This window comes from Colossoma macropomum, unplaced genomic scaffold (genome assembly GCF_904425465.1).
Source record: "Colossoma macropomum unplaced genomic scaffold, Colossoma_macropomum, whole genome shotgun sequence".
NCBI classification, from domain to species: Eukaryota; Metazoa; Chordata; class Actinopteri; order Characiformes; family Serrasalmidae; genus Colossoma; species Colossoma macropomum.
In genome coordinates, this window is record NW_023494794.1 from 4,180,841 (window position 1) to 4,198,212 (window position 17,372).

The 17,372-nt window shown below is 39.2% G+C and overlaps 1 protein-coding gene across 2 annotated transcripts in view; it reads right to left on the reverse strand.

Annotated features, from left to right (window-relative positions):
• Nucleotides 1-1,888: 1,888 nt before the first annotated feature.
• Nucleotides 1,889-17,372, reverse strand: part of LOC118814362 (fibrinogen C domain containing 1) — a 199,296-nt gene continuing 183,812 nt past the window's right edge. For both annotated transcript variants that reach the window (XM_036579935.1, XM_036579936.1), the window contains 2 exons: nucleotides 13,021-13,200; nucleotides 1,889-3,810 (listed from right to left, as the gene is read on the reverse strand). In XM_036579935.1, coding sequence (XP_036435828.1) covers nucleotides 3,542-3,810; nucleotides 13,021-13,200 — 449 coding nt within the window. In that variant the 3' untranslated portion in view covers nucleotides 1,889-3,541. The remainder of the gene's footprint in view (nucleotides 3,811-13,020; nucleotides 13,201-17,372) is intronic.

Sequence of the window (17,372 nt, forward strand, 5' to 3'; positions counted from 1 at the left end):
CTTATTTGCTTATACTTCTGTTGTACTTACTGGTCTTAATAGTACTTGGCCATTTCATCTTTATCTGCAAGAGCTGAAGATTCACTGTCATTAGCTTCAGCTACTTCAGTGTTATCAAAGACCAAAGATCAGTGGGAAAGCAGTTCTACTTGTTTTTGAAAGCTGGAAAATGGGAAAAAATCAAATCTGTTCCATATATGTGTACATTTGACATTACAGCCTCAAACACAACAAGACTTGGCCGTTATTGCAAATGTTTTGTCTGTTATGTGTGAATTTATTGTAAACTGTGCTGTAAACTAAGCTGCTTCCATGCTGATTGGATGGATGCAAGTTATCCACCTGGAAGTACAGCCAACTATTACGTTCACAAACATTCCGATTTTATCTATTGTGATCACATTATTATCACAAATAACAGCAGTTGAACGCTTCTCAACCAGTCAGACTGTTTAGTCGTAACTTACTGTTGTGTAATACAATACATTACAACCAGCTGTTATTTGCTGTCTAGGGTTTTGATGGACTGGTGACCTGTCCAAGATGTATCCTGCCTTCCGCCCCATGACCAATAGGATAGGCTCCAGCACCCCCGAGACCCAGGAGGATAAGCAATTTAGAAAATGTGTGTGTGAAAAATTAATTGGAACAAGAAAACATTTTAAACTGGTTAACCACATTTTTTCCATTTAATTTAATTTTTAAATTATGCTGCATGAAAATTATTGTTTGTTTTTGCTTTTTGTTTTCGTTCTCTGTAACTGGAAAACAGAACTGCTGATTTAGGACCGGATTTATAATCTTCACAGGACTTCGTTGCTAAAGCAGTGAATCCCAGAAACAACTTCATGCTATGACTCTTCATTCATCTGGCAATTTACACTCAAAATAAAGGTTCCTAAATTGGTCTCGGCCTGGATGGATGATACTGAAAAGACACAGGGCATGGGAACTGAGGGTCAGCACAGTTTGGTGATTTCTCTACAACTAAGCCTGGTTATTAACTGCTGAGTTGAGTCAGGCATGTTTGAGCACTGTTACATCTTGTGCTTGGTTTTCTTTTCTCTTTGTCTGTTTGGTTGTGTGTTCCCATGGTGGTGATGCTGCTTGACTGAAATCCTACCTTTCCTGGCACATGATTGGCTGCTTCAGTTGCTGGCTGTAAAAAGGTCCTTTGCACTTGTCAATGGCGTTTTGATTCAGCCCCACACTGTTTCGCTCCACTGGCTGCCTGCCAGCCGACAGACCAGTTTGATTATCTGTTAGGGTGTAAGAATTGTTTACTGTGATTTGCTGGCCTACATGCGTACATGGGTCAGTGGAGACACCCTGATTTTTTTATGTTTTAGTGAGAGGGAAGGAACGTAGGGGTGGCCTGCCCTTTTTGTTTGACCCGTTTTGATTATATATATTGTTAGAGAAGAAAGGATACTGCGTTTGTAATTGTCTTTTTTCTTGTAGATTAGTTAGTTAATGTTGTTCAGGATATTTTGTAGGTTATTTTGGCCCTCCTTGAATTGATATTCTCTTTTTTACAGTGTGCTAAATAATTGGGTGAATCTGCAATTGATATGTTTTTTCTCCTATTTATTAGTTTAGAAACTTCTCTTTATCCTGGTCTGGCGGATGAGTGGGCAGTCTCACTTCCTCTTTGTTGCGTCTTTCCCTTAGGAGATGTAACAGCAAGAAAACCACCACCCCGAGTTCTCCACCCTGATTTAGAGCCTTTTTACATGGGTGCTCTTTAAACCTTATCAAAACCCCCTCATTTACAAAACTGGTTCCAACCACCGAAAGGTTCTTTAGAGAAAACCAAAAGTGGTCCTTCTATGTCACTGTTCCAGAGAACCCTTTTGGCACCTTTATTTTGATGGGTGATTGCTTCCACTTCCTCTGAGGATGATTGAAGAGAGAAATAAGAGACGTATACAGAGATTTGCTGAAGCTAACTGCAATAATCAATACTCCAAGTGAGATGAAGGCAGCAGAGTCTGTAGGCGTTTCCCGATATCCACACCAACATCAAGGTTCAAAAGCGTAAGGTCAGACAGGAGCCCAGGTTAAGTGGTCAGACGTAGGAGGTCTGGGTTTCAGAAGGGGCTGGCGGTCCTTCACACATCTAACGTTTACAGAGTCAATTAGCAGGTCAATGTGAAGCACCGTAAGACATTTTGAATTATTAATACACACAACCCCAGCACGCGCACACACCATCTGCGAAAGCGGTGGAGTGTTGGCTCACGATCAGTTAGTAGTGGTGATCAGACAAACTAGCCAGTATGTTTGCTAATGGCCTGTCAAACGGATCAACCCGCTCCCCTTTGATAAACTCCGTCAGCAGTGCCTCAGCCTCCTCGTCTGGCTCTTTCTTTTCTGTAGCTCTATGCTATCATCTTTTCTTTGAGTCTCCTTTCTCTTTACGCCCTTTTTCTTCACCCATTTATCCATTCCCTTTTTCAGACTACAGTCTGTTCTGACGCAGAGCTCCCAGAAGAATCGTGGTGTGAAGATCTCAGCCGTTCAAAGCATTACCCGCCTTACCATCGCAGAGCGATCTTTTGTGCTTCGGTGCTCTTGGGAGACAAAGCCTGTTTTTTCTCCCTTCTCTTCCCTCTTTCCCGTCCTCTATCCATCCTCTTTTGTCACCTCTTTCTCTCTATGACTGTATGTGTGTATGTATCTGTTTTTTTAAGCTTTGTCCCATTTCACAGTGGGCCTTCAAAGGGATTTTGCAGTTGCTCCATGTGCTCTTCAGTTACCAGTCAGCAACATGAGGACAATCCATCACAGAAAAACAGAAAGGTTTCGCTGTTAAACACCATTCTGTCAAACAAATTTTAGATTTCCAGTTGACCACATGTTACTGGTACCCTGTGGTACTGATACATTTGGGGATAACTCAGTTTAATATGCTCTTGTTTCAAGTTTCTTGGGAATAAGTCAAGGTTCCTTCTCCATGGCCTGATGCAGTCTGGCCGCTCAGATGAATGCCAGTCCATTTTTGTACCTCAGTCAAATGATAGGAGTGCATTTTTCATAAAGTAGGTGAAGTTACACGTATGCATACCATTGTGATTTTTCGGTTGAGCTCAAAAACAAGAAGCAAAAGAACCAAAATGTAACCAACAGGATCCCTCATCTTCAACCAGGCAACTGCAAGTCATCACTGTCAATAATGGTAATCAACATATTTCAATGTGAATTTTTTCATCTTTCTCTCCATTTTCCTACTGTTACCCTTTCTGGGTTGCTTCATGTTAGTTATCGGAGGCTTCGCTTGCTTGACCAAACAATTGCTGAATGGAGAGCTTTCCTAGGGTGGAGCTTAACATGTGCATACACCTGTGACCTTTCTACTGAGGCCCAAAAAAAGAAGCAAAAAACGAAAAATGCGACCAATAGGATCTCTCTCTTTCCGCAACCAACCAAAAAAAAAGTTTCACTGTCAGTTTTAGTTATCACCAGTTTCTTTTTCATTTTTAAGATTTTTTTCTAGTTTCAACCCTCCCTCTCGATTTTTACACACTCATTCTCAGTGACATCACTTGCTCTCTCTTTCCTCACGCGTGGGCCGTATCTTCATTTCCGTGAACTTGAGTGAGTACTGCCAGCCAGTCCAAGACGACCACTCGATGCCATCAGCGTAGGAGGTGTGCTGACCGCGCAGATACTGACCGTTCAGGTTGGACGTGTGGCAGTTGCGGTACCACCAGGCTCCGTGGTAGAATGAAGCACAGTTGTTTTCCGAATGGTCGTTGTCTCTGTCCTTGGTGGTGAACTTCATGCCATTGTGTTTCAACAGGGAGTCACCTATAGGGTATGTACACAGGCGCACAGACAGACACACACACACACACACACACACAGGAAAAACAAAGGGCAAGGAGAGAAAGAGGGATAAATCTATTAAAAAATTGTGATTCTGACGTGCTTTCTTTGTGCATTTATGTTTGCTTTTCTGTATGTGGGATCATAAATGCATTATATGGCCAAAAGTATGTGGACACCTGACCATTACACCTATATGGGCTTGTTAGACATCCCATTCCAAAACCGCGCTTACACTGCTCCTGCGTCCAGTGGAAGTGTGCTTTACACCACTCCAGCCAGCGCTTGGCATTGTGGCAGTGCATAGTAATCTTAGGTTTGTGTGCAGCTGCACAGCCATAGAAACCCATTTCATGAAGCTCCTCATTTGAAGTTCTGGTGTTGATGTTGCTTCTGGAGGCAGTCTGGAACTCTGTAGTGAGTGATGCAACAAAGCATAGCCAATTTTTTGTGCTATATGCTTTAACACTTGGTGGCCGCACTATTGAGTTTGCATGGTCTATCATGTCATGACTAAGCTGTTGTTGCTCCTAGACACTTACATTTCACAATAATAGCACTTACAGCTGACAGCTGATCTGGGGCAGATCTAGCAGGGTAGAAATTTCATGAACTGACTCGTGGCAAAGATGGCATCATGACATGACAGTGCCACATTTAAAGTCAAACAGCTCTTCAGTAAGACCCAATTCTGCTGCCAGTGTGAAAAAAGTAAAACATAAAATGTGGCCTGTAAAAAGTTTATAGCACATATGACACATTTTTTTCAATATGTTACATTCAGCAAATAAATAGAAACTGTATTCTAAAATTGGCAGAATATTGCCACATCTATATTTGTTCCCTGTAGAGAATGAGTTAACTTGTTTTCACATAGAAAATCAACAAAATATGTCATCCGACAGGAGTGTTTTACAACTTTTATATACAATTGTTTGTTTTATCAGTGGTTAACCATAACTATTAGAGCTAGGCCTCTCGTTCAGGAAATACATATCAAAATGAAGAACCTTCTACGGCAGTGATCGGCAACCCAAATATTGACAACAACAAATATCAAACCATTTTGGGAGCCACAACATTTCATGTCCATCTTATTGAAGTAACATTTTACCATCCTGGCTGAAAATATTTCTTAATATGTGCTAGCTAATGTCCTAGTATAGACTAAAGAATAAATTATAAATGAAAATCCAGTCTTACTTTGCTCTGCTTTGAGCTTTAGTTTAGCTATAGCCACGTTTCTTGCATCTCCAGCAGGAACATTTTCCTTAAAAGTAGTAGTTTCTTGTAAAATGTCTCTTAACGTTCGTTTTTTTTACGAGGCTGAAGTCAGCTTCTTATGTGTCAGCTTCTTGTTTTCATTTTCCTGTCCCACCTTAAATGGTGCCTGAGGCGCCAGAATGCAACTGGTGGAACAGGAAAATTCGAACAAGAAGCTGGCAAATGAGAATCTGACTTCAGCTTTGCGACTTTTTAGTGTTTGTCTGTTTCACACTGCAGATTAAATGTATCAGGAAACCAGCTGGAGTGCTTATAAATGCAAATAAGTTTGTTAGTCTCCAAATTATCGATGTTCGAAAAGAGCCGCATGTTGCCGACCCCTGTTCTATGACAATGCTAATTTCTGCTAGTGCCCCATAGGATTCTAGTAGTATGCTAGCACTAAGTTAACTACAGTGACTCTTTCAGTAAAGAGCCCTGACATAGAGCTGCTTCTGTTTTCCATTTCTAACATTTGACTGAAACACACTGGTCAGGCTACCACTCCAACTCACAGTCAGTGAGTCTCCAGGACTTCCAAAAGGCCAAGAGTGGCAATTCTTTCTCTCTAAACTGACCCACCTATTGTAAATCTGTACATGACTGGTGTACTTAAAGTGTTTTGGGTTAAGAGTTCTCGCCCCATTTAAGCAGATAGGTGCCTGGTCTTGTGTGACTGCACAGATGCATTGCTAAGATTGATGAGTGTTCAGACTAAACCATAAGGACTTTGGTCTTATCTCAACCTTGACTACTACACAGTCTTAGTCTTCAGTTAGTCTCACCTCTAATGACATCAATTACAACACTGCCAGACATTATAGATTAGCCCTGTTTCTGTCCTGAAAATGTCCAAAAACAAACAGTAACACACACACGGTCACTTCTTAGCCAGCTTGTATGCACCCTCCCTTATCAGCCTTCGCTGAGAGCGGCATCTTATCTCATTTCAAAGTGATTAATGGATGTTGACTTTTATCAATAATGTAAATGGCGATGGCAGAGATCAGAGAAGGCGAGAATTCGCTCCCTCCTTCAACTCTTCCCTTCTGATTTAAAAAAAGGACAGATGAATCATTTTGTTGAGGATTTTATCAAAGATTCAGGAATGACCTTTTTATCTTTTCATACGAGCTTTTGAAATCACCTCCCAAACTCACTCGCACTGACTCACACACACACACACACACACACACACACACACACACACACACACATAATGAGATGAGCTAACGTGCCTTGCAGGTAACACACACTGGAGCTTAATGATGTCTAGCCTTAACGAAGCCGCTGACTAGCAAAGCGCTTTAAAGGCAACAGAGTGGAACAAGGTGGGGAATAGGCCCAAACATGACCAGCAGCCAATCAGAGAAAGCTGTGCAGCTGAGTGAACCATCCATAACCAATGACTATGTAATACAATAAAAAATTGTATTATTTGTTATCCTTCGTTTAATGTCGTTGTCACAGTAAAACATTGTACCGAAACAAAAAATTAATTTAACAAGATTTTATTTAAGATATTCAGGCCATTTCTATTGGTCCATTCATTATTAAATGTTTACACAATCTAAAAGGCAGCTGGTATTTTCATAATGCATGTTAAAAAAATGGATGTACAAAGTATTGATTATGATGATACGTATGCCAATATTTGCATTACTGGATGGCAAAATTGCACCATTTCCTTTCTCTCTCTTGGACCAAAATAAGGCGAGCAGAAAATCAGAGACAGCTTTAAAGCTAGAAGAAATATTCATAACTAATGACAGTGTGCATTACTAAAAAACTGGATTACTTGTTTGCTTTCTTTCTTGTTTCTATTTGTCCATTCATCATGAAACTTTTACATAATTTAAAAGAAAGCTGCTGTTTTCAAGGGGATGTTTCGCTATGTTAGCGATGATATGTATGATGTACAGTACTATGCAAAAGCCAGAGGCTGCCTTTTATTTATTAAAAATGATCAACTAAATATATTTTTTAGTATTTAATGTTTTCAACCTCTGCCTTATTACAGTTTCCATTCTTTTTGGGAGACTTGCTTTCAGTTTTTCAAAGAAAATCTGCAGGCATATTTTTCTAACCTTGAAGTTCAGTCTTAGAAGTTGGTTGGATCTCACTGTGATAGATCTGGTGATCTATTAGGTCTTGCATAGTTCTTAGGAGACCCATTTTCTCTATATGTTTACTCGTTTTTGAGCTCCAGTTTGGGAAACTCCTGTTTTTTTTTTTTGTCACTTGTTTTCCTTTCCCCTCGCTTATGCAAGCGGATTATCGTTGTCTAATCTCCCCTGAAATATTACAGTAGCATATCTCTCTGTATTGTATGATATGCTATGCATCTTTTGCTCAATCTGTCTCAGTCAATAGTATCTATATACACCGGGAAAGTGATAAAAATAACATTGTCCAGGCTTAAAAAGAGCATAGATATAAGGCTTCTTATTACAACTGAGTCTTACTCCCTTGAAACACAAACAAAGAAGTGCTGAGATGGTGAGGTGATACATTAAGTGAAACGTGGTAACCTAGGCTTTGTACATTTCTGTGTGTTTCAGTCTCAGAAAAGGAGAGAAAAGACTGCTAGTTGGGGGATACTAGGGGTTATGGTGCCTACAACACCATAAACACAGTAAGTAGAGCTGGGGGAAAAGTGGGACACTGATCTGCAAGAGGGAGGAGGTGTGTGTAGGAGTGAGAGGGAAAGAAAAGGCTGCTTATCAGAGAGGTAAATGTCAGGTGGAATAATCTATTAGCCTTCTGCTGTAAAGTGAACAGAATCTCATCTGAAACATTACAGGGTAGTGAGCACACTTAAAACTAACAGAACAAGCAACACTGAAAAAATTAATGCCTGTCTAGACTGCATGAATATTCTGAATACTCTCAGGGCTGCATGTTTCCAAGGAGTTCTATGTTCACAGGGCCCCATGTTCTTAGGGTTCAATGTTTCCAAGGCCACATGTTCTCAGGGTCCTATGTTACCAGGGTCAAAAGCTTCCAGGGTCCTGTGTTCCCAGAGCCCCATGTTCTCAAGATTCTATGTTCCAAGGACCCCAAGCTCTCAGGGTTCTATGTTTCCAGGACCCCATGTTCTCAGGGTCCTATGTTCCTAGGGTCCAAAGTTTCCAGGGTCTTATGTTCCCAGGGTCCTATGTTCCCAGACTCATTTTCTTCCAGGATTCTATGGTCCCAGGATCTTATATTCCTAGGGCCCAATGTTCTCAGGATTTTATGTTGCCAGGGCCCCATTCTCTCAGAGCCCATTCTCTGATCATACCTCAATACGACCAGAAAGGCATCCTCAGAGCTTTCTAAGCCTTCAGAGAAGGTCTAATGATTTCTGGGAACTAAAAAAATACATGTCTGTGAATTATTTGTTAATCTTTATTCAACAAAATCATGCTTGTACCTAAACTCTGAAAACATTACAGTAATAATCTTGTTTCATTGTTAAAATTTGGATGCATCCAAAGGGTTAAAGTCTTAAAAACCCAGTGGAAATTTGGCCAATCAGGAATCATCTGTGGTATCTAAGTAGATGTAAATAAGTGAGTACTTTTATTGATTAGGACTTCAAAGAGCTAAGACATCAAATTAACCATCAGCATAAATTATGAAATGATAGAGGAATCATCCAATCATGCTTTAATTTCCAAAGTATGGGGCCAATTTCATGAGAAAAAACATCAATCGAAGTCCTAGATAAATCACTGACTGTGAATAAGAGCAGCAGCCTAATCAGTGAGTTGTTAGAAATGGAAAACAGCAGCAGCTCTATACCTGACCTCTCTACTGAAAGAGTCACTGTGGAACTGCTGCAAGGTAAAGTATATGCAAGTATATGCCTATCACAAACTTCAAGCAAAACATGGAAAGTTTTACACTCAAATGTCTGTGTTTGATCTAGAACTATGATGGTAATTGCAAATCACCTTTACCTTAGAGCTACCAAACTACTGGAATTCCACAGGGACACCAGCAGAAATTAGCACTGTTATACAGGTGAGTTTTTTCCTCATGTTTTAAGTTTTAGTATTTATGGCCCAAATTGAAGGCCTAGCTCTAACAGCCATGGTTCAACAACGAATAAGACACTTTAAATAGAATATATGAAATAGTTCCCAAGGTCATGGGGTCATTCATAGCATGATGTTGTGCATTGGTTAGGTCTCAAAAAGAATATTCTCGAGCTATATTAGAGTTCAGACCAAGATTTTAGGACCAATTAAAGCTCTAGGGACAAAACCTCCACTTCTCCACTGCTTTCTCCACTGCCCTGTCCTCATGTCCACTGTCTGTTCTTTGATTGAAATTACTGATAAACAAAAAAAAACAAAAAAACAAAACACGGACAAATGAGTTCATGCTAACTGCTAGTGCCCACCAGCTTTCATTAATGCCAGCTACTAAAGATTAGCATAACTTGGCTAGTCATTCCTTTCAGTAAGGCTCTTTCTCCTCACTAAACCCCATATGTCCATCTTTTGTACTAATTTTCAGTCGTTCCCATGCTAGCTATCAAACTGCTCCTCCCTTTTTACCTTCTTTCCTCTGCTCCCAGAAGGCCTAGCTAAATTGCTTCTTTGTCATGAGGACACAGTTGTTTATGCTCCAGGTCAATGGCAGTAATTAATTTTGAGTCACTTAATCTCTTGGACTTGTGTGAGAGAAACTGAGAAACTTAGTACAGAAATGCATACAGTCACATCACCCTTTATAAAACTTTATAGCATGTAGGCTATAATGATGGCAACTCTACATAAAGGTGAAAACGTCAAGATGTGACAAAGTGGTCAGATATGGCCATGAGCTGATGAAATGTGCTAAGTTAGCTGTCTTACTTGAAGTTAAGGTGCCTCAGTGGGAATATTCTTAAAACCTTTTTTTTACAATCTTTACAGGTGTGTGTGTGTGTGTGTGTGTGAGTGTGTGTGTGTGTTTGGGTTGTGTAGTATTCAGGTACTACAAAATTACCATGGTGCTAAAAATGTTAAACTATACAATCGTAGGGGAAATAGGTCGAGAGTCGAGGCGGATCAGCGTCCCAGTTCTGATCTCGAAATCCTTTGTAACTATTTTTACCGAAAGTTACCGAAAGTAGTGTTTTGTATTCGAAATTTCTTCAAACCTTGGTGCCATTTGAATTGTAACTGCTATTTGAACATGTGGTCTACATAGTGTAATTAATACTATCTGATGATGTATGTTTACAGCTGAAAATGTCAGTCAGTGTGCTCTATTTAAAATGTCCACTATTATTAAGCATATGAGTAAATGCAACTCAAAAATAAGGTAGCATAATAATTGATAACCAGTCAGCTAGCCTGATAATATTGGCCATTCATTTTGAGAGTGGTATCTGAATGTATCTAATGTAAAAATAACTGGACACAATGTTTTTGACGGTCTAGATTGCGTAATGAAAGAGGTAATTACTAGGTAAGTACGTCTGATGCAATAGTGGTTTTGATAAGCATGTGATGATTTGCTTTGTAGTCTCTGCCTTGTTGAAAAGCTTGTTCGGATCCCTGTGTGTTTTCTAATTAATGACAGATACAGCGAAAGTGGCGTTAACATTCAGAAGGTGTTTTTCTAACGTGTTAGCTTAACTGTTAGAAAACATATACTTCTTATCTATACTTCAGGACTTTATATGTAAATAACAGTGCATTTTGCACTTCTGGTTAGATGCTAACTGCATTTCTGTGGCTCTGTACCTGTCCTCTGCACAAAGACAATAAATTTCAGTGATGTTTTTAAACATTTAAAGTTCAGTCAAGGTTAATTTTCCCAGCTGTTCTTAATAAATGTTGTTGTTGCCCATAGAAAAGGTATCATCTGTATTTAAGAAACATAATGTTAAATCTCCTTTAATGTTAAATCTGCTTTGTTTAATCAGACCTTATCAATGATAAGGTCTGTAATAAAAACACCCAGACTGGATACAGACCTAGCTTAATTTGCAACAATCAGTCAAAAGTACTGTAGATGCAGAAGTTGAGTGCTTTTGATCTTTCAGTTAAGGTCAGAGCCCCCTGATGTAAGGTGCAGTCAAGTTCTAAGAAAAAAACAGTCAAGCTTTCAGATCTTGAAATGTCCTTTGAGGCTGAAAGCTGTAAATGTATTCAGATTTAAGCATTTATTGGTTGATTACAAAAGTCAGTGAGAGGAAAGGTTACTTTTAAGGCGTATCTTGATGTGAAAATGCACCACAAATAGGCATTTTAGAACATTAAGGCTCCCCCAGTAAAACCTGGCCCTTCCTACGCCTGAGGACAATGCCATCATTTTTAAAATCTCAGTGCCTGATGTCTATTGAAAATGCATTTTAAACTTCATTCATTGAGAGCACTGCATTTAATTTAGCATTAGCTAGCTAGCTTTACAAAGTGATCATTCTACAAATAGAAACCTCACACAGCAACATAAGGCCTGTGCAGTTTAACTGGATATCGCTGATGATGGACAAGTAACCTGATGATGTGTAAAAGGCGATAATTGCTGCTGGACTAATTTACCATTAAACAGCTTGTAAATATGTTGTGAAATTAAGAAGTCAATAGTCATTTTTTCTCTTGGGAAGAGAGGCTGCCTGTGAGTTCTTACTGCTGTGCACTGTAATGCTAGCTTTACCGCACTTCTCTTTATCTTTTACTTATTTTACTTTACATTAAGTTTAGCTTGAGTACAGGGAACAGAAAATAAATGGTAATGTGCTTTGGGACTTTTGGAACAGCTTGCCTCAATGTGCAGTATGTGCAGTATCGATGCAGTAAAAAGACCCAGCTAAAGTGAATGGATTTTATGCTAAAGCAGCTAGCTCTAACCTGGAGAGAAAGTTCTTATGATCCTGGTCTACAGCTAGGAAATGGAACCAGTAAAAAGGTCATAAACTAATATGAAATAATATGTACATATAAAGTTTTATTCACTCTTGAGTTATGATGGGGCCTTTAAAAGTCTATGAGTAAATCCCCCACTGTGTCTGCTGCATGTGATTTACTGAGTACAATTTACAGTATTTTCTGTACAGCTTAGGTCTGCTGATGGTTAGCTTAATGAAAACGCAGCTGTAAGGATGGAAAATGCCTTTTTTAATGTAAAAGATGAGAACACGGCTTTGAAAATCACTTGCATCCTGAGATTTCTCCAGCAGGGAGCACTGTTAGCTCACTAGTCTTTATAAATCTGCACCAGAAGAAGCATGTGAACTCACATGATTGGAAAAATGTGTATTATAATGACAAGTGAAGTAGTTTCAAAAAGATGTTACTTAATATTATTTAATATTAGTATTTTTGACTATAATCACGTTAACTCAAAATATTGTGCTAATCATTTTTAGATATCATCCAGGCCTAGCAGTCATGTAATAGTAGTTGGTGACTTTATCCGGACCCAGAAGAGTACTGTATACATACACTGATCAGGCATAACATTATGACCACCTCCTTGTTTCTACACTCATTGTCCATTTTATCAGCTCCACTTACTATATAGGTGCACTTTGTAGTTCTACAATTACAGACTGTAGTCCATCTGTTTCTCTGCATACTTTGTTAGCCCCCTTTTACCCTGTTCTTCGGTGGTCAGGACTCCCATGGACCCTCACAGAGCAGGTACTATTTGGGTGGTGGATCATTCTCAGCACTGCAGTAATACTGATGTGATGGTGGTGTGTTAGTGTGTATATAGGAGGGGGACAAAAGTGCTTTTCAGCATCCCCCCATATGATTATGCCCCTGGAATGCGTCTGCAGTAACTGCAGTTGTGTTAATAAATAGCTCATTTTTTCTTTTAATTTGTCCATCATTTGAGGCTATTGAATCGTCGAATTGACTTGCTATCAATAGTGAACCATCAAAGCTAGTATTAGTACCAAAATCAAAATTTGGTATCGATCCAACCTTTGTGTGTATTTACCTGCAGTACCGGTGTAGTCACCAATGGTCAGTGGGTAGCCATCGTCTTCAGGGTCCACTGAGAACAGTCCCACTCCAAACATGCCATACTGGGCGAACGCTGTACTGTTCTCAAAATCTTCCAAATCTATCCTCAACTCATAGTTACCCTGGATAGACAAGGCATGGATCTGCTTCAAGCCTAGAGAGAGAAAAAGTCAAAGAAAGCTAGTGAGAGAGGGAGAGAGGCACAGCAAGGGAAGAAGTTAAAGTCATCAAAAGCCTGTTATGGGCAACATCAAAAGCTGCACTCAAATGAAAAAGAAAAGCAAAATGGGGCCCAATTTTTCCTGCACAGTCCGTCGCGGGAAATAAGGGAGCAGCACTTATGTCCTGAAGAGAAGGTACAACAACGACGCCTGAGGGGGTAAACCTACTTCTTAGGATTTTCAGTTCTCCTCTTTTTTTTCTTTCCATTTAAGTGGCTGATAGACAGAAATCATGTAGCACATGGTGTTCAGGTCGTTAGGCACAGACAAGGCTGTCAGGATCCGGATTCTACGGCTTATTAGCCTCGCTTTTCCAGCAACTGTATTGCATGGATCTGCTGCACTACTGGGCTGTCATAGGCCTTTTCTTTTCTGGAGCTTTTCTTGCTCCAGTATACAAATGACATACCAGTGCAATGACAAAATGCAATGTCTACATAACTGATTTCATCAGAATTTAGCCAAAGCTATGGTTCAGCCATAAATTTAAACTTACACCAAATGTCGTTGGTAAAAGTACATCGCTAGCTAAAAATATAATGATAACGGCCATCTTGAAGCCTGAACGGTCTGATTTTGTAGCTAACAGTATGTCATATAATGTCAGAAAGAACAGGAGCAAGTCTATTTGAGATCATTTAGCACTTTTAAATGGTTTGTGAGGATGTAGGATTGCAGTTTTGCAAAAGGGTACCCTGATATCTGAAATTTTCCAGTACTTGTTAGCTACATTAGCCTGGGCAGAACTAAAGAAGCAAACTTCAGACTCCCAAACATGTCTTAAATGATTGACTACATTTTAGGGTAAAATTGTGTGAATTTGATATTTGGTCAAACTATTGCTTTAATCTGGCCACTATAAATCATGTAACTGTGCTAAACAGAAGATTTAAGTGCTGCTGATCAGCCTTTCTAACGCTAGAATACAATTATACTTAGGGAGGCACTGAAAGAAAGTGGAGAAAAGTGAAAACTAGGAAAAAACTCAGAAAAACTAAATATGATAGCAGCTCAGGAACGGCTAACAGCTACATGCACACACACACAACATGTTTGCCTTCGGCTTTCAGTCTAACACCAGTTAATCGACTTTGTCTCTTAACGGGTGTCATTTTAGCATCGGTTAGCTGGAGCCAAGCATATGCTGTAATGTGTGGTATGTTTGGCTGGCTAAGCTCTCGTTAGCTTAGCCGAAATGCTACAGTCAGAACAGGTTCGATTTCTGCTTTCTGTCACTCCAACACCAGTCAGTCACAGCACCAGAATCAAACCTGTATTGTTGTGTGTAGCACTGTTTGGATCTGGAGCCTCCTCGCTAAGCTAATGTTAAGTTAGCTGATCAGGCTACAGATCGACACTATGAAACAGGTTAATTTTGCCTTTTCTGTCCATTTAACACCAGTTGCTTGACTTACCCCCTCAAATTTGAATCATTATCATCTAAACTTGCATCAGTGCTTTAGTTAGCCAGAATCAAACATGTTCTGAGGTGAGCAGAGCTGTTATCATACTATCTAGCTAAGCTAATGCTAACCAGCTCCTCTCTCTTAGTTAGCACTTCAACTGTTTAACATTTACCAATTGTTCAGTGGATCGTTTGACATTTAATGAATGATGCCTTAAAAATCATGCACTGCATTCACTTATTATGTGACTACAAGAACACTACTCTTTTAATTTTTTTTTATTTTGGAAATAATGCAAAATGAGACAGCACAAAAGCATCATAATTGATTTTACATCACTTACAACACTTAACCCTCCCCCAGCACAGTTTACAGGCATTAAAGGCAGGGGGGATAATGGCCAACCTTAATCGCACTATTCACAATCAGCCAAATTCCATGCTAAACAATTCCACTATGAAATTGTACCGTATCAAGATATCTTTCCAGAATCCAAGGCAGTTGGAGGCTAAGCCGCCAGCTTATTACCCTCAGCAAATTGTTCACCACAGAATACTGCTTTTCTCAGGATCAGAGAAAGAGCTAAGCAGCTAAATGGGAAAAATTAAGTGTAAACATGTATTCATCTCATTGTAAGTAACACTTTTAAAACAGCAGGAAAAAGGAAAAAATCTGCTCCGCACTTCTTAATATTCACAGCACAAGTGAGGTTGAAAGATTCATAGCTGACTAGGATGTATTAAATTTGCATGGAGGGATATGAGGGCACTGGGGACATCCCATTCTGCTCACGATTTGCTGTATCTACCGCTTTGACTCCAAATCAGCGCTAAAACCCTGTAGCCACCTGACAGGAAATGATGTGTCCTCCTGTAGGGGATGCTTGTTTTCCTCATTTGGAAGCCACTGTCTTGCTTTCAAGAACTGGAGAACAGAACTTTCAAGCGCATGCGTGTGAAAGCATACTCGGTGTGACGGGTGATACAATGCTAATCCAAGGACAAACATTTCATGCTATTGTTTTGACATGATGCTGTTGACTTTCTGGCTAAGCTAACAAGTGCACAATCTTGGCACCAACAAAAATGCACATACTAACTGTAACATGCCCGAGCCTGAGGCGGCAAGATGCAACATTATTGCACTTTTTTAGGGCTTTTCCATGAAATACTATCATTACAAACCAGTTAATTCATGAAACTGACTGACAGATCCAAACCAAACCAAAACACAACATAATACAACAGCTCAACAGACAAGAAACTCAGAAATTAGGCCTAGATAAAGCCATATAGAGCCTCACGGCCCCATTATAGTATTATCAAATATTGTCAAGCTATATTGGTGCCACAATATTAGCTAATATACACTTATTCACTGCAAATGATGGCTTGGCAAGTAAAATCAACTTAAATCTAGTCAATATAACTAATATTTTCTCATTTTGAGATTGTGAGAATAAGATGATTTTGCTTACGTCCAGACATTTTTCACCTTTTTAAGGTCATTTTCTTCAAGTGAAAAGATCTAACTAGCATATTTCGCAAAAAGAAGCAAAAGTATCTATCTAAATAATGAGATCATTTCACTCATAAAAAAAAAAATAAATTAAAAAAAATCATGTCTGAAAGTAAGTATAATCTTATAATATGTGCACAATTGCAAAATGAGAAATATTAGTTATATTCACTAGATTTAATATTATTTTACTTACCATCTTTTACAGTGTTTACCAAGCTTTACCCTTCTGCAGGCTTGGGCACTGGACACTGCGGCTACGAAGCCCAGCACTGTGCGATGCTAACAGGGTGCGAAAACATTCTTCTCTGAAGCATGCCTACCTGCTTCTTATCATAACTAATATCAGGAATACTTATGATTGGTTGAAGCAGGTTTGAGTTATGAAATAACCTTGTACGGAGTTTCCAATGAAGGAGGTTATGGTACCAGACTGTTAAACCGGCTGGGACGAGGCAAAGAGTGATCCTGTCCTATTTTAGGAAGTAGCGCACTGATTACAGAGATCACCCAGATTTGCTGGCAGTGAGTAATATGTTTCCAGGTTAGAAACAAACAGGAAAGATCACGATATTAACATTTAGAAGTCTAGAGTTATTACAGTGTCATTATAGTGTATTACAGTGTACTTTTATCTTACATTGCCTTATGTGACTGTTTGTGGTTCTTGTTTATCTTTAGCCTTATGTAGGTGTTGTTTCTAGTTAACAGTGATCTCTAGTGTGTAGGATTTATTTGTCCTTTGGTTTTCTTGCTGTTTAGTGTTCTTTATTTTTACTATGGACATCTCTGTGCTTGGTTCTCTCAATCGCTTTCTGCACTGTTAAATCTTCAGAAAATAAAACCAGTTTGCACTTGCATCCTGCCTCTGAACTTCAACATCACTATATGCGTTTTGCTATATTATGTATATCTAATTACATAATTAAATAACTACATAGCTACTCATGTAATTATTTCTATTTATACTTGGTTTGTATTCTGTATTCACAGATTTGAGTCTCCACTTGTTACTTTCTTTCTTTCTCAGGGTGGGCTGATGTGAAACGGTTCATTGTAGAGATTTCTTTAGTGGTTGTGACAACCAGGGGTCACAAAGTCTACATAACAAACATAGCCATTTATTTATTATCCCAAACCACCAGTGAACCTGTATGTGTCCGGGTTATTCAATATATTGT